The 25,318-nt window shown below is 49.5% G+C and overlaps 2 protein-coding genes across 4 annotated transcripts; one reads left to right on the plus strand and one right to left on the minus strand.

Moving 5' to 3' along the window:
- The first annotated feature begins 6,639 nt into the window (after positions 1 to 6,639).
- MPI (mannose phosphate isomerase) lies at positions 6,640 to 13,993 on the plus strand. Of its 2 annotated transcripts, XM_049905996.1 has the most exons (8): positions 6,640 to 6,727; positions 7,382 to 7,509; positions 8,286 to 8,486; positions 9,245 to 9,386; positions 9,704 to 9,886; positions 11,718 to 11,891; positions 12,805 to 13,013; positions 13,334 to 13,993. In XM_049905996.1, exons 1-8 carry the CDS (start codon positions 6,712 to 6,714, stop codon positions 13,550 to 13,552), a joined length of 1,272 nt encoding a protein of 423 aa, XP_049761953.1. In that variant the 5' UTR covers positions 6,640 to 6,711; the 3' UTR covers positions 13,553 to 13,993. The 2 variants fall into 2 exon arrangements, with proteins under 2 accessions (XP_049761953.1, XP_049761954.1); XM_049905997.1 differs by lacking the exon at positions 12,805 to 13,013 and having other exon boundaries at positions 13,334 to 13,449.
- Positions 13,994 to 15,046: 1,053 nt separating this feature from the next.
- FAM219B (family with sequence similarity 219 member B) lies at positions 15,047 to 21,554 on the minus strand. 2 transcript variants are annotated; one of them, XM_049905999.1, is made up of 5 exons: positions 20,619 to 21,554; positions 20,323 to 20,410; positions 19,511 to 19,588; positions 19,024 to 19,072; positions 15,047 to 17,540 (listed from the first exon to the last, which is right to left on the minus strand). In XM_049905999.1, the coding sequence occupies exons 1-5, from the start codon at positions 20,830 to 20,832 to the stop codon at positions 17,376 to 17,378; spliced, it is 594 nt and encodes a 197-aa protein (XP_049761956.1). In that variant the 5' UTR covers positions 20,833 to 21,554; the 3' UTR covers positions 15,047 to 17,375. The 2 variants fall into 2 exon arrangements, with proteins under 2 accessions (XP_049761956.1, XP_049761955.1); XM_049905998.1 differs by having other exon boundaries at positions 15,048 to 17,543; positions 20,619 to 21,552.
- Between the last annotated feature and the right edge of the window lie 3,764 nt (positions 21,555 to 25,318).

A 25,318-nucleotide genomic window follows, 5' to 3' on the forward strand; every position in this document is an offset into this window, starting at 1 on the left:
GGAGCCATTCCAACTGTCTCTGTCTTATAGCTTCAAATTTTGTGTTTCTTAAGTATACTTAGCCTGTTCACTTCCTTGGAGGCCAAGTTCGGAAGTCGGCCCTGGTCCCATTAGAATTACGGACCCTAAAGGATAATTAAGATTTAGACAGAGGAAAAGACCGTAGAGCAAGAGCATAGACCTCTACTCTGCTAAACCTCCTCCCTTGTTGAATGAGTGAATAAACAAATGGCATCTCTCTCACTGGGAAGTGGACAAACCTTAGGAAGTCATGGGGAACAGGAGCCTGAGCCTACCTCCCCGGGATTGGTGGATGGAGTTCCCGACCTGAGAGGCCTTCGCAGGGCTAGGAAAGGGATCTAGTGGAGGGGGCTGAGCAGAAGGGTCCTGAGGAGCTGTGCTCTGAGAGAAAAAACACAGGACCGTGCAGCTGCCTCCTACTGAGCTGAAACCCCTGATGTCAGCAAGTTTCCCTATTTAGGGATGAGGATCCCTGGGCCCAGATGAGTTTAAGGCCTGAGCTGGGATTTGAACCTGGCCATCAAACATTTATTAAACGAATGAGGGAGTGAAGTAAAAGAGCTGTCAGCCTTGGGGGAGATGGCTGATTGACTCCCCACATCACATCTGTTGCTGTAGAGTTGATTTCAATTCTAGTGACCCCATGTGAGAGTAGAACTACTCCATTGCCGTTTTCTTGGCAGTAATCTTTTTTTTATATAACTTTTATTGTGCTTTCCATAAAGGCCCAAATTCTTAATATGGCCTCAAGGTCCTACAGGATCAGCCACCACCTATCTCTCCTTCTCACCTCTCCTCCTACTCACTCCATTGCATTCCAGCCTTCCTGGTGGCTTTTCAGTTCCTCAAACTTCCCAAGTTCCCTACTGTCTCAGGGCCTTCCCCAGCATTGCTGTTCTTTTTTGTGATTTTAGCCCATGTCCCCTGTCTTCCTCCAGTTAACAATCCAAACTCAGATGCTCCTCCCCAGAGGCAGACTCCCCTCACTCCCTAGGTTACATCAGGCTCCCCCATTGTAGGCTCTCATATTACCCTGTACTTTTCCTTCATATGCCTATTTTTGCAGATTGTAATTACACACTTGTATAGGTGGTTATTTTTGTCTGACTTCCCCCCTCAATTGTAAGTTTCATGAGGGCAGGGACAAAGTCTATTTCACTCACCATTGTATTTCTGGCACTCACATAGTGCCAAGCACATAATAGGCCATTAGTAAATAATTGCTTTTTCCCCCATCCAATTCTCTTACCTTCCTCAACTCTGTCTAAATGTCAACTATCCTTTAGGATCTGGCTTAACTCTTCTCTAAGAAACATACCCAAGTGGGAGGATAGGAAGGCAGGCGTGTTTGTGTCTGTCATGGATTGGATTGTGTCCCCCCAAAATTTGTGTATCAATTTGGCTAGGCCATGATTCCCAGTATTGTGTGATTGTCACCATTTTGTCATTGATGTGATTTTCCTATGTGTTGTAAATCTTTTCTTTATGATGTTGATGAGATAGGATTAGCGGCAGTTATATTAATGAGGCAGGACTCATTCTACAAGATTGGATTGTGTTTTGAGGCAAACTCTTTTTTTTTTAAATAATTTTTATTGTGCTTTAAGTGAAAGTTTACAAATCAAGTCAGTCTCTCACTCAAAAACCCATATACACCTTGCTACACACTCCCAATTATTCTTCCCCCAATGAGACAGCCTGCTCTCTCCCTCCACTCTCTCTTTTCTGTTGTGTCCTTTTCACCAGCTTCTAACCCCCTCCACCCTCTCATCTCCCCTCCAGGCAGGAGATGCCAACATAGTCTCAAGTGTCCACCTGATCCAAGAAGCTCACTCCTCACCAGCATCCCTCTCTAACCCATTGTCCAGTCCAATCCATGTCTGAAGAGTTGGCTTCAGGAATGGTTCCTTGTCCTGGGGCAACAGAAGGTCTGGGGTCCATGACCACCGGGGTCCTTCCAGTCTCATTCAGACCATTAAGTCTGGCCTTATGAGAATTTGGGGTCTGCATCCCACTGCTCTTCTGCTCCCTCAGGGGTTCTCTGTTGTGTTCCCTGTCAGGGCTGTCAGGGTTGTAGCCAGGCACCATCTAGTTCTTCTGGTCTCAGGATGATGTAGTTTCTGGTTCATGTGGCCCTTTCTGTCTCTTGCGCTCGTAATCACCTTGTGCCCTTGGTGTTCTTCATTGACCTTTGCTCCAGGTGGATTGAGACCAATTGATGCATCTTAGATGGAGGCTTGCTAGCGTTTAAGACCCCAGACGCCACTCTTCAAAGTGGGATGCAGAATGTTTTGTTAATAGATTTTATTATGCCAATTGACTTAGATGTCCCCTGAAACCATGGTCCCCAGACCCCTGCCCCTGCTACACTGGCCTTCGAAGCATTCAGTTTATTCAGGAAACTTCTTTGTTTTTGGTTTAGTCCAATTGTGCTGACCTCCCCTGTACTCTGTGCTGTCTTTCCCTTCACCTAAAGTAGTTCTTATCTACTATCTAATTAATGAATACCCTTCTCCCACCCTTCCTCCCTCTCCCCTCTCCTAACCACAAAAGAATGTTTTCTTCTCAGTTGAAGCTATTTCTCAAGTTCTTATAATAGTGGTCTTATACAATATTTGTCCTTTTGCAACTGACTAATTTCACTCAGCATAATGCCTTCCAGGTTCCTCCATGTTATGAAATGTTTCACAGATTCCTCACTGTTCTTTATCGATGCGTAGTATTCCATTGTGTGAATATACCATAATTTATTTATCCATTCATCTGTCGATGGGCACCTTGGTTGCTTCCATGTTTTTGCTATTGTAAACAGTGCTGCAGTAAACATGGATGTGCATATATCTGTTCGTGTAAAGGCTCTTATTTCTCTAGAATATATTCCAAGGAGTGGGATTGCTGGATCATATGGTAGTTCTATTTCTAGCTTTTTAAGGAAGTGCCAAATCGATTTCCAAAGTGGTTGTACCATTTGACATTCCCACCAGCAGTGTAGAAGTGTTCCAATCTCTCCACAGCCTCTCCAACATTTATTATTTCGTGTTCTTTGCATTAATGCCAGCCTTGTTGGAGTGAGATGAAATCTCATTGTAGTTTTGATCTGCATTTCTCTAATGGCTAATGATCGTGAACATTTCCTCATATATCTGTTAGCTACGTGAATGTCTTCTTTAGTGGAGTATCTATTCATATCTTTTGCCCATTTTTTAATTGGGTCATTTGTCTTTTTGCAGTTGAGTTTTTGAAGTATTACGTAGATTTTAGAGATCAGGCGCTGATCAGAAAGGTCATAGCTAAAAACTTTTTCTCAGTCTGTGGGTAGTCTTTTTTACTCTTTTGGTGAAGTCTTTGGATGAGCATAAGTGTTTGATTTTTAGGAGCTCCAGTTATCTAGTTTTTCTTCTACGTTCTTCATAATATTTTCTATAATGTTTATGCCATGTATTAGGGCTTCTAACGTTGTCACCATTTTTTCTTCCATGATTTTTATCATTTTAGATTTTATATTTAGGTCTTTGATCCATTTTGAGTTAGTTTTTGTGCATGGAGTGAGGTATGGGTCTTGTTTCATTTTTTTGCAGATGGATATCCAGTTATGCCAGCACCATTTGTTAAAAAGACTGTCTTTTCCCCATTTAACTGTTTTGGGGCCTTTGTCAAATATCAGCTGCTCATATGTGGATGGATTTATGCCTGGGTTCTCAATTCTGTCCATTGGTCCATGTATCTGTTGTTGTACCAGTACCAGGCTGTTTTGACTACTATGAGCCAATCTCTTTTGAGATATAAGAAAGAAGCAAGCAGAGAGACAAGGGGACCACATAACACCAAGAAAGCAGCACTGGGAGCAGAGTATGTCCTTTGGACCCAGGGTTCCTGCTTAGAGAAGCTCCTAGACAAAGGGGAGATTGATGACAAGGACCGTCCCCCAGAGCAGACAGAGAGAGAAAGCCTTCCCCTGGAGCTGGCACACTGGATTTGAACTTCTAGCCAACTAGATTGTGAGAGAATAAACTTCTCTTTGTTAAAGCTATCCACTTGGTATTTCTGTTATAGCAGCACCAGATAACTAATACAATGTCTCTTTAGAAACAACCTACCCCTAAGTCCCTACAGCCGCTCCTCCCAGGGCAGCATACAGAAATCTTTTCTGTCTGCAGCCTGAGAGAACAGACTTAGGTACCCACAACTGAGGCTGTCCTGCCTCCTTGTCTGCTCCATCCTAGTCCAGTGCTGGACTGGTGAATAAATAATAAGATTTACTATTGCCAGTGTAGAGTCCACCCACCCATCTATCTCTGAAGATCTCCTAGGATCTGTCCACTTCCCTATGAGAGAGACACCATTTATTCACTCATTCTCTCATTCGTCACGGGAGGAGGTAGAGCAGAATAGAGCCCAATACTCTTGGCTTAGTTACTTCGCCTCTTCAAGACTCATCTTTTTCATCTCTAAAATGGGGCTAATGACAGTACCTATCTGATAGAGAGCTCTGGTGGCTGCAGTGGTTAAAAGCTATGGCTGCTAACCAAAAGTTTGACAGTTCAAATCCACTGCTTCGAAACCCTATCGGGCAGTTTTACTCTGTCCTATAGGGTCACTATGAGTTGGAATCAACTCAATGGCAATGAGAAAAAAAAAAAAAATCTCATAGGGTTGCCTTAAGAATGTGATAAAATTCTTGAAAAGGTTTAGTAGCACAATATCCAGTGTGTAACAAATGTTAGCTGCTGTTATAGCTTGACCTACAGCCTAGGCACTGGCAGAAATGTGAAGCTGAATTAGACATTACAATGTAGTAGGAAAAAGAGAGATGAAAGTGTATCTTTACCAGATAATAAAATGGAATTAGTTCTACTAGAGGAGCAAGAGGTGAAGGTGGAAGGATCTAGGTTCTCAAACACCCTGGTTTCCCTTACGGTTGTATTTTTTTGTGTGTATATAGGGGTAGGGTTTCTAGTCCCCTGTCAATCTGAATTCCTTCTTCTGTGTGAAGAGACTATAAGGAAATGATCCTAGTTCTGACTTCGGTGGTGGTGGTGGTAGTGGTGGGTGTTCTGAGAACCCCTTGTGCCTTAGCTAATCCCTCCTTCTTCTCACAGAAGGTTCATATGGTGAGGAGATGGGGAATGAGGAGGAGGGATATTCCAAAATAAGAGATAGGTGAGCTGCACAGTTTCCATGATTCTTGTATTTTCCATTTTCTTATCCCTTTATATCTGGTAAAGCTGCTTTTGAAATGCGGACTGATTTAGTAAGCCAAGGACCCCAAGGGAGATTGCTGTCCACATCTGGACAGAACATAACAGAGAAAACAGCACCCCTTCTTTTCCTGAGACAAGTGTGCTAGAGGCTGTGGGAATCAGTGTTGGGGGGGGCGGCTGCGGGTGGAGGGCAGAGTTAGGACTGCAGTCCCTCACTCCAGGTTTCCTGGGGCTTTGGCTGCTGTGCACCTGGGCCCCTCCAGCTGGCTGCCCTCTTCCTAGGCTGTTGCCTGAGGAGTTCTGGATGTTAGAGCCTTTCTCCACAGGATGTAACAAGATTACTCCACAGCCAAGTCCCAATCCCAGCTGTTCTTCCCCTTGAAGAGCTCCTGGTGACTCTCCTGACTTCTGTGTGTGCTACTGTGAGGAGTTCAGCCTGGAGGAGGGGCCAGAGTGCTGAGCTCTTGCAGCACTTAGGGCAGGCAAGGTCAGAGGAGCATGGAGCAGACTGCTTTACACCCCACATCATCCCACCTGACCCCCAAACAAGTCTGCAAGGCAGGCATTATGGTCCCCATTTTACAGAGGAAGAAAGACAAACTCAGAGAGGTTAAGGGCCTTGCGTATGACATTTGCAACCAGCCATGAAGCATCAGTGAGTTCCCACTTGGATCATAAGCAGTTCTTTGCTGAAACCCTCTACTGACTGAGATAGGGTGAAACCCGAAGTCCTCTCTGACCACCTCGCTACTCCACGCCCCTCTACGTCCTGCTCACTCTGCTCCAGCCACACCAGCCTTTTGCTATTTACTCCTTGAACATGACAGATGACAGGTATGTTCCCGTGTTCCCACCTTACAGCCATTGTTCTAGCTGTTTTCTTTGCCTGAAACTGAAACGCTCTTCCCTCATTCCTCACCTCCAAGTCTTTTCTCAAATCTTATTACCTCATTGAGGCTTACACAGACAGCCTTTAAATTCGGCAAACTGTTTCCCACTCTGCCTTACTTTTTTACCTTTCAATACTTATTACTTTTCAACATACTCTATGATTTAGTTATTTATTATGCTTGTTTGTCTCTCTTCCAGCCGTAGAATGGAATCTCTAAAAAGGCAGAGCTTCTTGCTTTCAGGTCATTATCTTGTTCTCTGACCTGACGTGTCTGCAGTCTTTAGAACAGTGCCTGGTGCTTAGTAGGTGCTCACGAAGTTTGTGTTGGATGAAGGGATGAATGAATGAATACTGAGATTTAAGACGGTGTACTGGAAAACCCTGGGCTGATGTGGGCTCTTCCTGATAGGTAGAGGGTGAGAGAAGGAATCCATTCACAGAGTGTCTAGTCATGTGTCCCGGATGGCTGCAGGGAGTTCAAGGACTTCCGAGGCGGCGTACAAGAACTACATTTCCCGTGAAGCTCTGGGCGCAGAAGGGCCGCGGGTGCTGCCGGGAGGAGCGTACGTGTGGGAAACCAGGTCCGGTGCTGCGAGGATGGCGGTTCAACGAGGTGAGCTGTTGGCCGAGGTGCCGGCTAGTGTGGGGGTGTCCTGTGGAACCTTCCCGGCTTCATCTGCCAGGTCGAACCCACCCCATGGGGCTCTGCTGAAAGATAAATGGGTGCCAGACAGGGGTGGGAGCACCTGCTACGGGGATGGAGCAGTTAGTGCAGCCCCAAGGGAGGATCTCGGGGGAGGGGGCTCTGCTGTCTGCACGTCTGCGCGTGGGTCACTTCGAGACGGGGTGCCGTGGGATGGGTACCTCACGTTTTCTCCCCGTCACCTCAAGGTAGTTGGCAGCTTCAAGTCTGCAGAAGGTTCTTACTGCCCGTTTTACAGAGGGGAATATTGAGGCCTGCAGAGCAGGCCTTAACCTACCAACTTACGACTCCGTCCCCAGTCAGAGGAGCCCTGGTGGCTCAGTGGTTAACCGAAAGATCGGTGGTTCGCCGGAGCAAGATGTGGCAGTCTGCTTCCTGAAGATTTACAGCCTTGGAAACGCTATGGGACAGTTCGCCTCTGTCCTACGGGGTTGCTATGAGTCGAAATAGACTCAGTGGCAGTGGTTTTGGTTTGGTCTCCAACCAGAACTCTCAGCTCATTGCCAGTACTCTAGGGTTAGACCTGACAAGTGAAGTTGAAACTGACCCTCTGTCTGTCCCCAGTGTTTGCACTCTCCTGTGTGGTGCAGCAGTATGCCTGGGGGAAGTTGGGGTCCAACAGCGAAGTGGCCCTACTGCTGGCCAGCAGTGATCCACTGGCCCAGATCTCAGAGGACAAGCCATATGCAGAGGTGAGACTTGGACTGTATTTCAACCCACCACACCCTCAGAAGAGACTCTTCTGCTCAAAGAGCCTGAGGCAGGCCATATGGATCAGCTGCGAGGGCAGCAAGGTGGAGGGGCCCCTCTTAGCTCTTCAAATCAGTGCATGTTGATGGACCCAGATGGTGGGACCAAAAAAAGAGAGATTTTGATATAATGGGTTGGGATTTCCAGTACCCTTCTTCCCCCAAGAACTCTCAGTACTTACTGAATTGTAATTCAGCCTGGGGGCACACTCTTTGCCAATTAAAAGTTTTCTTTGACTAAGTTTTGCAGTTTTATTAATCTGAAATATGTATTTCTCCTGCCCATTTAGTAGGAAAACAGCCAAGGCATGGGAAAGAAAGCTTTAGCCTCTGCTTCTGAGACTGGAATAAATGAATGTTAACCTCTCTCAGAGCTATGTGAGAGTCACAGCTCTTCAGTGACCTTGACAGTACAGGTGTCATTCTCCTCATGGGACAGAGGAGGAAACTGAAGCCCAGAGAAGGGCAATAACTAGCCCAAGGGTCCACAGCTGGTTAGAGGCAGAGCCTGGACTAGAGCCTGGCTTTCCTGACTCCTCGTGTTTGCGGGTCTACTGCCTTCTGTAAGTTGATGATGGCGTGAGCATAAACACCCAGTCCTGGGGGTCTGTCCTAGGACTTGAATGCCCTGTGGAGAGCATGGGGGTAACTGGGATTAGGCAGGCAGCCTGGTGGCGCCAGGTTCTTCTGCATTCCTCCCAAGTTTTCTGTCTTTCCAGCTGTGGATGGGAACCCACCCCCGGGGGGATGCCAAGATCCTTGACAACCACATCTCACAGAAGACCCTAGGCCAGTGGATTGCTGAGAACCAGGACTCGTTGGGGTCAAAAGTCAAGGACACTTTTAATGGCCAGCTGCCCTTCCTCTTCAAAGTGCTTTCCGTTAAAACGGCCCTGTCCATTCAGGCACATCCTAATAAGGTACAGGATTGGGGCAGGGTAGAGAGGTGAGGGTAGAGAAACGCTTGTCAAGGACCTCCCATGGCTTTCACTGATGTTTTTATACCACCCATGCCAGGCTCTAGCCCAAAGCTAAATCCAAACCTGACAACTCCCAGTTTAGCTCTACAAGGCCAGTTGCTAGGTGACATATGCTGGGCAGCTGGGTCTAAGTTGACAGCTGACCAGCCTGTACGTGGGAAGCTTCTCTAAGCCCTTTCCTAGGCAGCTCGTTCTGAGCTCTCCTCACTCAACCCAGGTTTGTTAATACATACCTGCCATCTTCCCATCTGGCTATTGGTGAGAGTTACCTTCTAGGGCAGTGCCGGTACCCTAGCTGTTGCCTCAGCCCTATCCCTGTGGAGCCTTCTGCACAAACACTGAGTCACCACCTAAGCAATTATGTGTCCAAACCCCTCATTTCTAGATGGGAAAAGACCTGGAAAGGAGAGATTTGTTCAAAGTCACACAGTTTATGTCAGAGCTTGGCCTGGTGTCTGGGTTTCCTGATTCGCAGGCCAGGCCTCTTAAAGTCAGCCCCAGCTCTCCCTGTCCTGGGTTGGCTGAACCCCAAATTTCCCCATCATGCCTTGACCAAGCCTGGGTTCATTGCCAGGGCCAGGAAGCCACTGCCATCTGGCGAGTGGGGAGAGTGGTGAGCAGGGGCTGGGTAGGACTCGTGTTCCTGCTAGGTGATGCTTCACCCCAGCCATCCTCCTCTTCCCCTGGTCACCCCACAGGAGCTGGCAGAGAATCTGCACCTCCAGGCTCCAGAGCACTACCCCGATGCCAACCACAAGCCGGAGATGGCCATTGCCCTCACCTCCTTCCAGGGCTTGTGTGGCTTCCGGCCAGTTGAGGAGATTGTGACCTTTCTGAAGAGTAAGGTTGGGCAAAATGCTGAGGATGTGCTTATTGGGTCTCTTATATGTGGGGAGTGGGAATGATAGCAGAGAACAGGCTGCATGTCACAGGAACTGAGCGGCAGGTTGGCCTCAGAGCAATTCTCAGAGCCAGTGGGACAGGCTTGGATGTTGTCACCTAGGGCTAGTGGTGAGCCGTCAGTTTCATTAGCAGTGCCTGGCTCCTTGGGCTTGTGATGGGCTAGGGTTGAGGTGGAGAGGCCTCCTCCAACTCCCCACTTCTGCCAATTCCATCTTGCCATTCCTGATATGAGCCTGGGCCTGGCCTTCCTGCAGAGGTGCCTGAGTTCCAGTTTCTGGTTGGAGATAATGCAGTGACAGAGCTGAAGCAGAGTATGAGCCATGACTCCCGGGCTGTGGCCTCCGCTCTGCAGAACTGTTTCTCCCACTTGATGAAGAGCGAGAAGAAGGTGGTAGCAGAGCAGCTCAACCTGTTGGTGAAGCGGATCTCCCAGCAAGGTAGGCATGGTTGTAGGCCTGGGGAAGAGGGGTGCAAAGCCCCATCCTGGGCACCCTGGTATAGACAGACATTAAGCTATGGAGACAGTGTTCTCAACCCTGTTGTCCAAGTGGGACACTAAATTGGGCCTGATGTAGATGGCCTGTGGCGACTTAGCATTTCTTTCCTAGTCTTTGTGGAGCAGGGCACTAAGTTGAGTGCTGTCTCCTAACTGGTCATTTTCTCTAGATGGTTGGAGGTAGCCTGGCCTAGAAGACTGTTAAGATGCTTCCACCTAGGGATTCTGAAATCTTCCTCAGCCCTGTGGCTGCACCCAGTAGATGGACTTGTGTTTTGGGGCTAGAAAGCATGAAGAGAACAAGGGAGGTCCTTCCTCCTCCAAAGGCCTGATGCCCAGAGTTCTCAATTATTAGATCTTTCCTTGAATACCTACTATTTGTCCAGCCTTGTGCTAAGGAGAATTTAGCTAAGGACCATGGTGGGTGTGGTCCTGGCATCTTTGGGTTGGGGGCTCAACATAGGCAGTGAGAAACATAAGGCAGAACCAACTCTCAGCTTTGAGATGATGTGGTCCAGATGATGGGTCTCAGCTCTTTAGCCTGGCAGCCCAAGCCCCTTCTCCAGATGGCCCCACAGGTCTTTTCTGGTTCTATCTTGAGATTTCCCTACCACCTCTGAGCCACAAGGAACTGTTTATTTTACCCAAATTTGCCCTGTATGTTTATTTTGGAGATTTCTCTGCTTGCATGCCTTTCCCATAGGGCTTATTGTACTCACGGCAGAACTGATACTCCTGCCCTAAGCTCCCATAACACCCTGTTCATAGGTCAGGTATAGCCCTTGGCACCTATGAGTCTGTGTCACGATGTCTACACTTGTTAAACTGGGGTTTTCTCCAGGCCAGTGACCTGTGTCCGCAGTCTTTATGTGTGTCTCCAATGCTTGGCAGAGTAGGCATTCAGCAAGTCTGTGTATGAAGACTCAGACCAGCCCTCCAGCCCATCAGCTGGTTTCTTCATTGCACCCCTCATACACTGCTTTTACTTACAAATACCCTTCCTGCTTCTCTGCACATTCCAGAAGACCCAGCTCACTCCTACCTCCTCCAAGAAGTCTTCCCTCCCAACTCTAGTCCAGGCAGAGCCCATCTGTCCATGGGCAGTCTCCAGGACACATTTTGGCCCTTTGCATGCTCCGCTTCGTGGTATCTAGGGTGGCCAAACATCCCAGTTTGCCTGGGACTGAGGAACTTCCTGAGACATGGGACTTTCATGGTAAAACCAGTAAAGTCCTGGGCTAACCAGGACAGTTGGCTATATGTATCTCTTTTGGGTTATCTCTCTAACTAGATTTTAAGCTCCTATGACAGTGGTTCTCAACCAGAGGTGAGTTTGGCCCCAGGGAACATTTGGCAATTATCTGGAGACATTTTTGGTTGTTACAGCTGCTACTGGTATCTTACGGATAGAGGCCAGGGATGCTGCTAGACATCCTTCAATGCCCAGAACAGCCCCCAGCAATAATTATCCAGACCAAAATGTCATTAGTGCCAAGGTTGAGAAACCCTCAAAGGCCATACTCTGGCCCTCTTGGTACTCAGTATAGTCCTGGGCACATAACAGTCAAGATGTGGTAGGGAGAATGGCATTTTTGTGGCCTGAAATATCAAGGAAAGCTGGACCTCATGGGGCTGGGGATGTGCCTAGGACAGGCCCACCATGCTCCTGGATCTGTGCAGGCAGGAACTCTTCCCTAGGGCTCCTGGTCAAGGCAGGACTATGAACACAACTGACTGTTCCTGAGTGGCCTGTGGGTGCTTTGTGACCTTAGTGGCTGCTGGAAACAACATGGAAGACATCTATGGAGAGCTCTTGCTGGAGCTGCACCAGCAGTACCCAGGGGATATCGGTTGCTTTGCCATCTACTTCCTGAACCTGCTTACCTTGAAGCCGGGGGAGGCCATGTTTCTGGAGGCCAATGTGCCCCATGCCTACCTGAAAGGAGGTGAGCCACATTTCAGCGGTGAGCCCCACTACATCCCCTTCAGGCCTTGTTTCCCCATATGGACAAAAGAGTGGTTGAAGAGACGTTTTCTAAGGGTCCGGCCAGCTCTGACCCCCTAGGGTTCCTGGGGTCAGCATGGGAATGGCCAGCAGGATGCTGCTGAATGCTAGGTTGGTGTTGGACACTGCTTGAATCCTCACGCCAACCTAGTGAGGTCACGATACTCGATGTTAAGGCTAATAAGTGTACATACCCATTGCTGTTGAGTCAATTCCCATTAATAGGGACTCTATAGGACAGAGTTAGAACCGCCCCGTAGGGTTTCCAAGGCTATAATCTTTACAGAAGCAGACTGCCACATCTTCCTCCTGCAGAGTGGCTCTTGGGTTCAAACCACTGACCTTTTGTTTAGCAACTGAGTGCTTTAACCACTGTGCCACCAGGGCTCCTTCTAATAAGTGTAGGAATCACAATTTGAATCCAGGCTATGCTGGGTTCAAGGCTGGAGATCATTCCCTGCATTACACTGCCTTTGCATGTCTCTCATTTACCTAGAGATTTTTAATATTAAACTGAGCATGTTGCCATAGAAGGGTGTCCCATTTTGACACTTGGCTACTTATGTACTCACGCACAGTATTTCATGGTAGAAGTGGGAGAAGAAAGAGCTGGGAAGGTACAGGGCCGTTCCAAGGGCTAACGTGACTTCCCTTGACTATAGCGGGTAACCTGTTACCTATTTTTGTATGATATCTTTCTTGGCCTCTTTTCCCAGAAAGAATGCAAATTAACACAGCATTTTTACCTAACTCTTCGGGGCTTCATGGAGCTCACGTTAAAAGGCCCAGCCCCTGAGGGCCAAGCTCTAAGGCATACTTTATCAGCTTAGCCCATATCAGCTGCTTGTCCCCAGACTGCGTGGAGTGCATGGCGTGTTCAGACAACACAGTGCGTGCCGGCCTGACACCCAAGTTCATTGATGTGCCAACTCTGTGTGAAATGCTCAACTACACCCCCAGTCCCAGCACGGACAGGCTCTTTCCCCCAACACGGAGTCAGGAAGACCCTTACCTCTCCATCTATGACCCCCCTGTGCCAGACTTCACTGTTATGAAGATCGAGGTGAGTGCGTGGCCATGGTAGGTGGCCTTTGTGTGGCACGAGGAACCCTGGCAAAGGTCACAATGTGGAGTATACCTGGGCTGGCAGCACCTGGGGCTAGGTTTCCCTTTTGTCAAGTTCAAGTGCTAGCTGGTGGCCCTGGGGGTCTGCCCACTCCTTTGTATCAGGAAACTGGCCTGGCCTCCTTGCTGCCAAGGCCCTGAGCAGTGGGGGAGAGAGTGGCAGAGCTGTCCCGCTCAATGCCCTGGGGTTGGCCTGGGCCTCTATGAGCTGAAGGGAGCAGTCTGTGTTGCACCATTCTATTCTTTCTTCCTGCCCAGGTCCCTGGCTCTGTCACTGAATACAAGGTCTTGTCATTGGACTCTGCCAGCATCCTCCTGATGGTGCAGGGGACAGTCACAGCCAGCACGCCCACAGGCCAGGCACCCATCCCCCTGCAGCGTGGCGGGGTGCTCTTCATTGGGGCCAACGAGAGTGTCTCACTGAAGCTTACTGTGCCTAAGGACCTGCTGATATTCCGAGCCTGCTGTTTGCTATAGAGGCTATAGCCTCTGCAGTTGCCCTAGATGTAGGCCAGCCTCACCTCCTCAGGCCCAGCCTAAACCCCTTCCTTGCTCTGGACTCTTCAGGTACACCCTGGAAGGTCTGGGGAAGAAAACAATCACACAGAGGAATGAGCTAGAAGGTAATGACTCTGAGCAACCCCAGGTTGAACCATCCTCTTTGGAAGACTAAGGACCAACGCTCCTCACACCTGAGCCAGGCTCGCCTATGACCGACATTAGCATCACCCAGAGCAAGAGGCTAGGTAATTACTATCTGCGAGCAGGGCTCTGGCTGTGGGACTGCCTGCTTCCTCAGCGGAAGAGAAGGCAGGCAGGAAGGCCTGTGGACAGACGTTGCTCATCCTCATCCTCTTACTGTGTCAAAGCAATTAAAGATCCCGTGTTGTGGCTGCGGGGTGACGAGCTGTCGGCCTCTGATATTCCAGTCCCTGAAGTGAGCTGAAAGCCCTCCCTGCATGTTTCATTTCCGCTTTCTTCCTACTTCAAAAAGGTCCCTGAGAGCAGGCAAGCTAGACTCCAGAATCCTTTTATTAGGAAGGAGTGGGAGGGGAGGAGGCCAGCTTCAGCCTCAGGTGGAGAGCTTGCAGGCAGGCCTTGGGTCCTCCAGGTCTGCAGGCAATACAGTAGTCATCAGTGGATGGTTCTCCTGTGTTTCATTTGGTTCAACAGCAGGGTCTGCACACTGAAGCCAGCAGACGGAGGCTGGCCCCACCCACTCATTTACTTACGTACTGCCTGGCTTTCAGGCTACAATGGCAAAGTTGAATAGTTGTGCCAGAGACCGAATGGCCTGCAAACCTGAAACTTGACTATTTGACCCTTTCCCCTAGAGCACATTCAGTCATTGTAGATTATAAGGATTTGGGGACAGGATGATCAGTTTGTGTCACGAGGACAACCCAATCTTTTCTGAGCTGGCAGGAGGTGCCTAGAAAGGGGTCTACTCTTTCTGTGCCTACTTTTTAGGAATTGGACACACCTCAGCAAGATGCTGTACAGCTGTGTTGCTGCTGAGGTTTCTGACCTGTAATCTTCTCTCCAGACCAGAAAGAGACCGCGGCCATTGGCTCCTTCCTGTGGAGTGGGGTTTTGACTTGCACAAAAGAATCTTTCTGGGCACCCCTTACAATGAAGTTCTACGGAATCTCCTTCAAAAAGTTCTGGTCAATCTTCTGGATTGTTTGGCCTTCAAAATTTCTTCAGCTAAAACAAAAGGTGACCTGGCAAGAAAGGGTCTGCTAGAAGGAATGTATCCTAAAGAGAAAAGTGATCTGCAAGGGCCCATTCTGCTCATGGTCTCCCATGAAGCAGGCCTAAACAGATGTCCGTGGAGAAGAGCTGCAGAAAGTGTGAGTGTGGCGGTCTCCAGGAGGAACGACCACAGCAGGGGCTATATTCACCACAGGTCAGGAGCAATGACTGGAGTGCAGGCCTTTCTCAAAAAGTATATTGCAACACAGGTACACACGGCTCAATTAGCATGATGGCATTTATTCTTACAAACTTACAGAGCTGTAGAAGGGCAAGCCATAGAGTTCTGTGTAAACACTGAATAGTGCCACCCCATCTGTGACGTAAGCCTGGATACACCCCTCCCTCCCCAGGGGACTGTCACCTGCAGAACACCCAGCACCCTGAATTAAGGCCTTTGGCTCTGGCTACCTTGGTGCCTTTGTTGATACTTTGACCTGTGGCAGCTGGGCCCCAAAAAGCTAACCACTTCACCCTGCCTTACTGCACACTGTCTTCTGCTTCAGGACCTAAAGTTTTTCCACACAGGAAATGCCTCCTACATGGGGTCAACCAGCTCTGGGACATCATCTCCAGGGACAGCTGCAGCCAAACATCAGTGTTGATCATAGCAACGGCGCCCGGAGGGCCTTGGTGTTGGGGGCCTGTTGTTACCCTCACTCCCTGCAGATGCCAAATGCCCAGGCAACTGAGTCCTAGCCAGCTACGCCACAGAAATGTGGCTCCACACTTGGCTTCCGCAGCCACCTTCTGGCCCCCACTGAGCTCTCCCCACCCCCAGCACACACTCCTATACCTGAGCCCTATCCTTGTGCACACTTCTCCACCTCTGCAGAAGCCAGAAGGGCCTGGACAGTCTGTGGATGGGCAAAGGGGTCAGAATGGAATGTTTTCCCTCCCTGCCAGCATTTGCACAAAGTGCTTAGAAGGTTGGGCACCTGGGCAGAGCTTGCAGAGTCCCGTTTCAGAATAACCATCTAGCTGCCTTCCCTATTCCCAGACCCCAGCCTGATCTGTCTCTGGGCACTGTTCCACCTCCCTACTGCTGTGGAGCTGCTAGCTAGTAGCATAAAAGTCAGCTATAGCCCCTTAGATACTGTGTATCCCCCTTGACCTTCCACAGTTTGAGAAAAATACGAAGACAGGTGCCAATCAAGCACTGATGGGATTGCTCTCATGGGGATGGTGGTCCAGCAATGACAAGGCCTCATCTGTTTATCTTTCTCAGTCTTCTGCTCACCTCATGGTAGCATAAGAAAAGTCAGTGCCATCCCTCATGCCTCTAAGCAGTCACAGGACATATATGAAGCCACACATTCGCAGGTGGGGTCTAATCCTGACTGTCATGCCCCTTGGGCTGGGAACCCTGTCCATTCCCGTTCAGACCAGCCCTGGGTGAGGCAAAAAGAACCACTGAAAAGCAAATTCTAGAGGCCCAGTACAGCAAAGGATGCTGCCTAGTGGGGACCGCTGGGAAACTGCTGTCTCTGCTGTGTTCAGGCTGGGGGCTGAGAGGCTCTGCTGCACCTGAGCTGGACCCACACTGTAGGAATGGGCCATGCTGGGGTGAGGGGAGGTCTCTTGCATTGGCAGATTGGTCTCAGGCCTTGTGAACTGGCTTAGTTCCCTCCTCCTCGTCCTGTCTGTGAGCCTCAGTCTAGGCCAGAGCACACACAGCTGCACCAGCTATACCTCTTAAGTTTAAAAAGCTGTATAGATAAGGGACCAGACTGCTCCCTGCGGCTCCCTCTGCTGGTAACTACAAAAACTTCAGGCTTCTGGGGCCCGCCCATTTCCTCACCCAACCCTTAGTTCAAAGACTGGGTGGAGAAACTAGCCAAGACGGAGGTGGAGAATAGCAATCAAGGAGTATAGTTAAATACGTATGTGGTAGAGCGGTTTTTCTCTTAAGCAAGGACTGACCACTAACTAAACCTACCCAGAGAGACCACTTGGGGGAGGCACCAAGTCCAGGGATTCTAGAAGCCATGATCCTGCTGTGTCAAGTAACCTGCTGTACTCCCTGCAGGAGCTCTGGTGGCACAGTGGCTAAAGTGCTCGGCTGCGAACCGAAAGGTCCGCAGTTCCAACCCACCAGCCGCTCCTTGGAAACTATGGGCCAGTTCTACTTGCTATAAGTCAGAATCGACTCGACCGCAACAGGTTTGGTTTTTTTGGTTTAGAGCATGATGACAAATACCAGTCAAGATGTCTCTAGTGCTTTTCTTAGCCACTTTGTCATCCACCATAAGAACCAAAATTCCTGTATTTTCTGCTCTTATTAAAGTGGTTTCTCCAAACTGCTCCAACAGCAGAGTGAAAACTGCAGAATTCCACCTATGACCCCATGGCCCAGATAGGGGCTTCTGGCCCAAGAAGCAGAAGGTAAGGTCCAACTGTTGGTTACTGACCTTCCCAGGGGCTCTCAGTGCCCCCAATGAGTCAGGGGCTAACAGCAGTTTCCACTGCACTCTTTGAGCTATGAAGGGCCACCAGGGCCCTGCAGGCCTTGTGGCCCAACTCTGGTGTCTGCCTGAGGTTATGCCTACTGGAGGGTGCAGGAGGAAGAGTCCCCAAGGCAGCACCAGCAGCAGGAGCAAGTTGAGGAGGTCATAGGCTTGGGGGGAATAAGGTCCAAGTCCTCATCATCTGGAATCTCATCCAGGTGATACCCATCCTGGAGCAGCTGCCGGCTCACCTCCTGGTTCACCTGCTAAAAGCAGAAGGGGAGGACGGAACTGTAAGCCAGGCTGCAAAGCAGAAATAACTGCTGCCCAAAAGGCAGGCTTACATTCCCTTACCAGGGCTTCCTGTCGGTGGTGCCCCCCACCTCCCCATGGGCCAACCCCAACATCCTTGGACTACAGGCGGAAGTGCCACCTTTTCCTAGCTGTGTCTCACCCAGCAGTGAGGGGTACCTAGGAGCTACAGCCAGTACTGCCCGGCCTGCATTATCACTGACCCCCAGGGGAAGTGTTCTCACTAAAGAACCCTGAAGCATCTGACATAAAGATCAGATTCCAGATTATGTTTGAAACTCAGTGCCCACTGGGAACCCGGACTGGTCTGAAGACTATGGGCACAATGACACCAGAATAGGACAGACCAGTAGGGAATAGGGATTATAGTGGAGCAGGGTGGGGAGCAGCTTTGCACTGCTGGTGAGACATGTTAACCTCTGATGTCAGCAGGGCTGGATCCCTGCAAAGTGGAACCTATCAGCAGCCTGGCTTTACCAGTTCTGCTGAGCTGAAAGAAAATGAGGCTGGAAACAGGGTAGGACTTCCTCTGGTTCTTGGCTAATTTTTCTTAGTTTTAACAATCTTAGACACCCATACATTCAAGGAGGACACAATTTACAAACTGCCCCTATTCTCTTTGGCAGAAACTCAGAAGGTAGCCAAGGGTTTCCAGGAGAATAAGAAATACCAGTGGTGTACACTTATGTCCCCGCACTTTACCTCTGTCAAAGGCAATAAGCTGCACATGGCAGAACTTTATGTCCCTGTGTTCCTGTCTAGGACAATCAGAATATTCACTCTGGACACATGTCCACAAGGCCAGCTCAGGAGTATCTCAGTCTGTGTCCCATAGATGGAACAACTGAAGAACAAGTTGTCTGGCCTGGAAGAAAGCAAGCTTGGTGGAAGGTAGGTGGGGGAGGGACAGGAATGCTGACCTTAGAAAAAAGACAATCAAAAGAAGGGAGACTAGAATTATTGTGTTATACACTGGAGAACAGGCATAGGACCAATGGGACCAGACCAAGGAGACATTTCAAAGCATTAAAGTCTTTTCTAAGAGCTCTCCAAGGGAATTGTGTGTGTGTGTTGGGAGTGGGCAGGAGGCTGCTTTGAGGTAGTGAGTACCCAATTATAAGAAACATCCAAGCAAGCAGAATAGTAAACACCTAGCTGGGATTTATCAAGAGGATTCCTTTTCTAAGTGGTGGCCTGGACTAGAAAACTTTGGAGGTCATTTCCAGCTCTGGGGTCTGTGGTCTCCTGGACTTTCAACAGTCCTTCTCAGACACCTACACCTCTGTTGGGGGAAGAGGGCAGAATGGAAGATGGGAGAACAGACTGGAAGTCTAGCATAGTGCTGTGCATATGGCAGGCACCAGACAAGCATTTGGGAGTAGCGGTGATGCTGCCTGCAGCCTGGCCCCACACAGAAAGGTGCTCTGGACTTGCCTCTGCAGAGGAATACCCGGAGGAGTATCTGGATTCCAGCTCCCCATCACTAGGAGAAGAGGAAGACAGTCAGTTCAGGGGGATGCCTGTGGAGAACAGCTGCAAAAGGCAAGGTGGAAAGCATGCAAACGGGTCTGGAAGATTTGTGGAGCAAAGATCACACACCATAAAACTCAAGCCCAGAATCCATGAGTACAAACAGCTCCCTCATTTGGCTCTGGCAGGGCAGGTCATTCTCAGTAACGGTACATACGTAACAGGGCACGATGAGTCCCCCAGACAACGCTGGCGCTCCAAATCCAAGAGCAGCAGCATCACCCGTGAGTTCTCTAACCAAGCCACCCTAGGAAGGGCTAGTGGTCAGAAGAGGACAGGCCTGGGACATGCATAAAGGGCCGTGGTAGAGACAGGGAACAAGCACAGGCACCACGCATCTGCAGCTGTATCCAAGTCACTTTTCAAGGGGCATTTCCAAGGAAGCACTCACCTGTCAGAGTCAAGGGACACCAGGTTTTCATCTGGACTCTGGCTAAGAGAGGTATAGCCCTTGTTAAACTTCACTGACCTGTGGGGAGGTAGAGGAGGAGAGACCATGCACAGAAGAGAAATCACCAGCATTTCACAGGGACAGCCGTATAGACACTCCTTATGGGAACAGAACTGACTGCACTACTCCTGACTTGCCTTCTGCCCATCACACAGCCACCACTGCCTGCAGCTCCTCATATCTGGCTACTGCTCCTCTGAATAGGCACTCAGGCCACTGCCCCCACCTTCTCCTCAGGAAAAGCACACCTCCCTTTTCCTGACTCAGGATAAGTCCCCCATAGGGACCTTAAGCCCTTTATTTAACTAGAAGACAGAAAAACAGCAAGTCCTTAGGCAAATCCCTTCACCTCTCTGAGTTTCAGCTCTTATCTGTTTAAAAGCAGGCACTGGATAAGATCCTATACAGCTCTGAGAGTTTACTATTCTGTTAAAAAAACAGCACTGGCTGTTCCCACGCTGCTTTCTAACCTCACTCTTGGCGTCTCCGGCCGCAATCCTCCTCCCTAATTCAGACACATGAATGATCCTATATGCACTAAACAGAACCCCCTTATTCCAAAGCCCTTTCCTAATATCACATCCTTAAAGGAAGAGATGCTTGTTCCTCTCCCCGTTTTAAAGGCAGTGATCTGACAGGCCGCCGTCTAGGGACACCAGCTCGGCCTTAAACATGAGCACTGTCTCCCACCCTGAGGACTAAGGCCTTCTCTGAGAACTGCCCGGCTTAAAGGAGGTGGTGCCTGCTGAGACCTTTTCCCTGAAGAGTCGGGGGGGTTCGGTGAGGCCCCCAGCATGCCTTTTCTCCGCAGAACGGCCTTGGCCAGGTCCCGGTGCTTCTCTGGAAGTCAAAGGGCCCGGGTCAGAGGGGTCTTCCCACTCCGCCGTGTCTCCCGAGCGCCGGGAGGCTGCTCTCTCCGGGCAGATTTCGGGGGCGGGGGTGGGCTGCACCTAACCCCTTCCCTCCGGGGCCGAGAGCCAGCGGGGCTCCCGGAGCCCGCCCCAGGGACGCGGCAGCCCGCCCGGGCTCCCCATCGAGCCACACTCACGCAGCTTGGCCTGAATGGAGGGCGCGCGCGTCACCACGTACGGCCCGCGCTTCTCTACGGCCGCAGAGGTCCGTTCCCCCTGCTGGGGGACGCCGCCGCCGCTTCTCCCGGAGCGCGGCCCCGCAGCCCCTGCTGTGCGGCCCGGAGCCCCGGTGGGCCGGGGTCTCTGGGCAGACGCCCGCGCCGCGCGCGCCGTGGGCTCCGCGGCGGCCATGGCCCGGCCCCGCCCCGCCGGATCGCGCAGCCCCGCCTCATAGCTAAGGAGCGGTCGCCCGGGAGGGAAGCCGAGTCTGCCTTAGCAAGATGGCGGCGCGCAGGCGCGGGTTGTCCTCGCCGGGTCCTTTCCGGCCTGTCCTGCCCTGGGCTTGTCCCAAGTGTTCCGCGGGATCGCGTAGTGTCCGTTCCTCCTTTCGGGGACACTACGGTCTGAGTCTTCGTTGGTCCGAGCCTGGGGCTGTCGAGGTTTAGTTCTGTCTACGGTCGAAGTTAGGTATTGATATTGATGCCGGGCTGGGGCTGTGCGCCGAGTGTTCGCGAACTTAACGCCTTGGCGCACACCCGCCCTCCGCGCCTCTTGCAGTGTCCCGCGGACGACCTCTCGCCGCAGCTGGCGCTACCCCAGGCCCGACCCGGCAGAACCTGAGTTGAACTGAAAGCCGCCGTACAAAGAAGGGAGGTATTAGCGCCCTTCTCCGCAAAAGGAAACAGGCCCGAGAGGTTCAGGGACCTGTAGGCAGTGCCTAGGTCGACAGTCTAACGGCAGAGCCCGCGCGGTGCCGGAGACCTTGTACGAGGCATGCCGCTCCCTAAGCGTGACCAATGGCACTGCACTACAGCGACAAACAAGGACAAAGTAGGCCGTGGGCGAAAGGACGCTGTCTGTGTGGCCGGCCGTGGAGCCTGTGTCAAGGCTCTTGGCTTCTTCGGTCCCCAAGGGATGTGCTTGTGGCTGGCTGCCAAACTTTTTTGTAGGATTCTTCTAGGAACTGCGAAATCCCAGGAGGCTGTCCCGTGGCTAATTTATTGGACTCCACAGGGTAGGTCAACAGTGTGCAGCCTCTCAGCCCTCAGGGCCACACAAAGCGTTGGGCAGAAATATGCCTTAGGCAGGAGAATTTAGGGCTGGAGATTTTGGACCTCTGGGCCCCAAGGGCCACCCAAACCCTTGGGTGGAACAATGTCTTAGGCAAGATAAAGAATTTAGGGTTGGGATTTTTGAAAAATCAGGAGCGCAAAGGAAAGGATCGTTACCGTTTTGATAGATTTCACCAGCGCATAACGTTAGACCGTTTCTGACCTCCAGAAACAGCAATTTCAAGCAGCTCAATTTAATACTTAATCCTCATAATCTCCCAGTAAAGAAGATGGTTATTCCTGTACACAAATGAGGTTCAGGCTTGGTTATGTTCACCAGTCAAGTGGTGTATCTAGAATTTGAACTCAGGTCCTGGTGGACTCTAAAAAAGCCCCACCCCCCATGCGACCTGTTAAACTGATGGAAACCTCACGAAAGTCCAAGGAAAATGTGATCAAAACCTACTTGATGTCACAAAATCGCCAGGAACTTGCAGCAATAAAGAATCTGAGCACTTTCATACATGTCCCTCCCAGGTGTCTCATTAGTAATGAAGACTGTTAATTCTGTGATAGAACATGGCCACTAAAGCCAGATTGTCTAGGTTTGAATCTTTGCCACTTACTGGCAAGTTTGTTAAGCTCTTTATGTCTCAGTTTCTTTAGCTAAGAAATGGGGAGTCCTCAGGTGGTACAACGGGTTAACAGGCTCTGCTGCTAAATGAACGTGCGGAGGTTTGAGTCCACTCGGGAGTGCATCAGAAGAAAGGCCTGGCCATCTACTTAGGAATAATCAGCTATTTGTATTCTGAAGGCTGATAATCAGCACAGCCCTAACACACATGGGGTCGCCATGAGTCAGAGTCTACTCGATAGCATCTGGTTTTTAATTTAGTGGAACTATCGTGAGGTTAAATAAATTGTAAAGTGCTTAGAATGGTGCCTGGCATACAATATGTGTTGAAGAAATGAACCCTACTACAAACCTTACACAGTGTTCTAAGTATTTAGTGGCACTAAATTCTCACTTGACTTTGCACCACCCAAGGGTAGACTAACCTATTCATTTTGTATCCCTTGTTTCTAGCACAAGGTCACAGTAATATTTATTGAATGAATGCCCTCTCCCCCTTAAAACTTTTAAACTAAAATCACAAAGCTTTGGGGCTGAGAGGGATCTCAGAAATTACCTATATAGTCTAAATTTTCTATTAATGAAGAAACTGTGATCACCCAACTATCCTATAGGATAGTTTTTTTTTCCACTTACTATGTTCACCAGGAATCTATGAAAAACAAATTACACCTGGGGCCCCAAACAACAAAACAGGTTGTAAGAGAATGAAGCTCTAGGGCAAGAATTGACACAGCACACAGGGCACAAACTCCTCTTTCTCACTCCTGCTACTCAGACCTTAACCGAGTGACTGTGCTGGCTCCTTTGCTGGGTCTGGGGAGCCTCAGCGCTGCCACTTTATAAAAGTTTTACTCATCTCAAATTGTGTGGCAGGTCCTGTACTAAGTCCCGGGGACCTAATGATGAACAGGACAATTACAGGGGCAGACTAATCAGTAAGCAAGGTACACACGACTTATTTATGTCCTACTCTTTGATGTGTTGAAAAACAGGTGAAATTGTGCACTACAGATTAGTAAGCAACACAAGTAAGCCCATGCATACCTTGCTTATTAGGTAATTTGTCCCCAGCAAAGTACCTCCCAGGCCACGGTTCTCAGTCTTGTTTCTTATTTTTTAGTAGGGATGGTAGGTTCTTGGTGGTTGTCATGGCTTTAAGTATCTCCCCCAAAAAATATATCAATTTGGCTGGGCCATGGTTCCCAATATTGCATGGTTGTCCTCCATTTTGTGATTGCAACTTTACGTTAAAGAGGATTAAGGTGGGATCGTAACACCCTTGCTCAGGTCACATCCCTGATCCAACGTAAAGGGAGTTTCCCTTGGTTGTGGCCTGCACCACCTTTTATCTTAGATGAAAGGGAAACAAGCAGAGTTGGGGACCTCATACCACCAAGAAAGCAGTGCTGGGAGCAAAGCGTGTCCTTTGGATGCCGGGTCCCCGAGCGGAGAAGCTCCTAGTTCAGGGGAAGATTGATGAGAAGGCCAACAGAGAGAGCGAGCCCTCCCCTGGAGCTGATGCCCTAAATTTGGACTTTTAGCCTACTTTACTGTGAAGAAAATAAATTTCTCTTTGTTAAAGCCATTCACTTGTGGTATTTCTATTATAGCAGCATGAGATGACTGCGACAGTGATGGTGGGGACTATTGGCTGTTAGTAGTAAAGACTCCCACCCTAGCTTTTGGGCCCTCCTGTCCCATTGGGTAGTCACATCCTTTACCTTCCTGGGCTCCGGCTCTTGGGAATCCCAATTCCCTAACTGTTCTCTGTCCATCATCAGTTGAGAATTCTCGTTTTTCCATCCACTGGAGCCAAATTCTTTCATCAGGAAGTATCTGGGGTTAGACATGGAAAGGGATGGAGAGGGACGGTGGTGATTTTGTTACCTTGCCACTTCCCTGAGGCTTTCTTCCCATCTCAGAAGTCCTTGTTTCACCAGGTTTCAGATTACTGCCCAAAGAACCTTCAACTTTTCCCATTACATTCCACAGATAATAGACCAATGGAGCCCATGAACCAGCAGGACCTCCTGGGCTCCCAGGTCACCAGCTAGCCCCCCCCCTTTGTCCCCACAGTAATTCATGTCACCTCTCTCTTTGGGAAGAGATTACTTCCCAATCATCACATCCTTATCTGGTACTGTCATACTCACTTCACAGATGAGGAAACTGAGGCTCACGGGTTAACTAATGTGCCTAAGGTCACAAAGTTGCACTGTTGAGTCCACATCTGCCTCAAAAGCCTGTCCTCGTTTATACCAGGCAAGTGTGTATCTTAAATGACATTCTCCATGTTTTCAGAGAAATGTGCAGAATCTAATCTTAGAGCATAGACTTGCTCAAACAAGGTAATTCTAAAATCAAAATACTGGGGAGTAATCGTCAGATACAAAGGGATGGCTACAGCTGTGAAGAGCCAGGAGCTGCACAGAAGCATCTCACTTGTGTCTTTGTGTTCAACTGAACTTCCCAATGTCGGTAAATGAAATGAAACTGGGCAACCTGAACAATGCCTCTGCAAACTTGTGCTGGTAAGGACAAGCTTCCCAGGTAAACAGTGAAGAAAACCTGCAGGGCTTAGGAGGATGGCTAGGCCTATACCATTTTCCCAAGCACAATCATAAACATAAGACACAATCTCACCAATTTTTCACTCTCATAGCCCTGTAAAGTAGCTCCCGTTTTCAGATAAGAAAACTGCAGCATAGGAAGGATGGGTAACTTATCCACAATCACAGCTACAACATATAAGTCAGATTTGAATGAAGGTCTGAACACAAACCCCATTTTTCCCACCTTATTGCTACTTTACGCTGTGTTTCATCAGCTGGTGGGTAGATGTAATAAAAAGCTAGAACTGACATTTATGTGCCTCTTGAGGGCATATGGAAATCCTGGTGGCGTAGTGGTTAAAAGCTACAGCTGCTAACCAAAAGGCTGGCAGTTTGAATCCACCTGGTGCTCCTTGGAAACCCTATGGGGCAGTCCT

This window comes from Elephas maximus, chromosome 13, assembly GCF_024166365.1.
Source record: "Elephas maximus indicus isolate mEleMax1 chromosome 13, mEleMax1 primary haplotype, whole genome shotgun sequence".
Lineage (NCBI taxonomy): Eukaryota > Metazoa > Chordata > Mammalia > Proboscidea > Elephantidae > Elephas > Elephas maximus.

What these genes read in the sequence shown, in the direction of transcription:
- MPI (XM_049905996.1), top strand. An exon ending in CCATGCCTACCTGAAAGGAG is followed by an intron (nt 11,892 to 12,804) that starts GTGAGCCACATT and finishes GCTTGTCCCCAG; the next exon opens with ACTGCGTGGAGTGCATGGCG. An exon ending in TCACTGTTATGAAGATCGAG is followed by an intron (nt 13,014 to 13,333) that starts GTGAGTGCGTGG and finishes CTTCCTGCCCAG; the next exon opens with GTCCCTGGCTCTGTCACTGA.
- FAM219B (XM_049905998.1), bottom strand. Translation starts at nt 20,832, where the DNA reads ATGGCCGCCGCGGAGCCCACGGCGCGCGCGGCGCGGGCGTCTGCCCAG. An exon ending in CTCCATTCAGGCCAAGCTGC is followed by an intron (nt 20,411 to 20,618) that starts GTGAGTGTGGCT and finishes TTTGACTTCCAG; the next exon opens with AGAAGCACCGGGACCTGGCC. An exon ending in GTGTCCCTTGACTCTGACAG is followed by an intron (nt 19,073 to 19,510) that starts GTGAGTGCTTCC and finishes CTCTTCTCCTAG; the next exon opens with TGATGGGGAGCTGGAATCCA.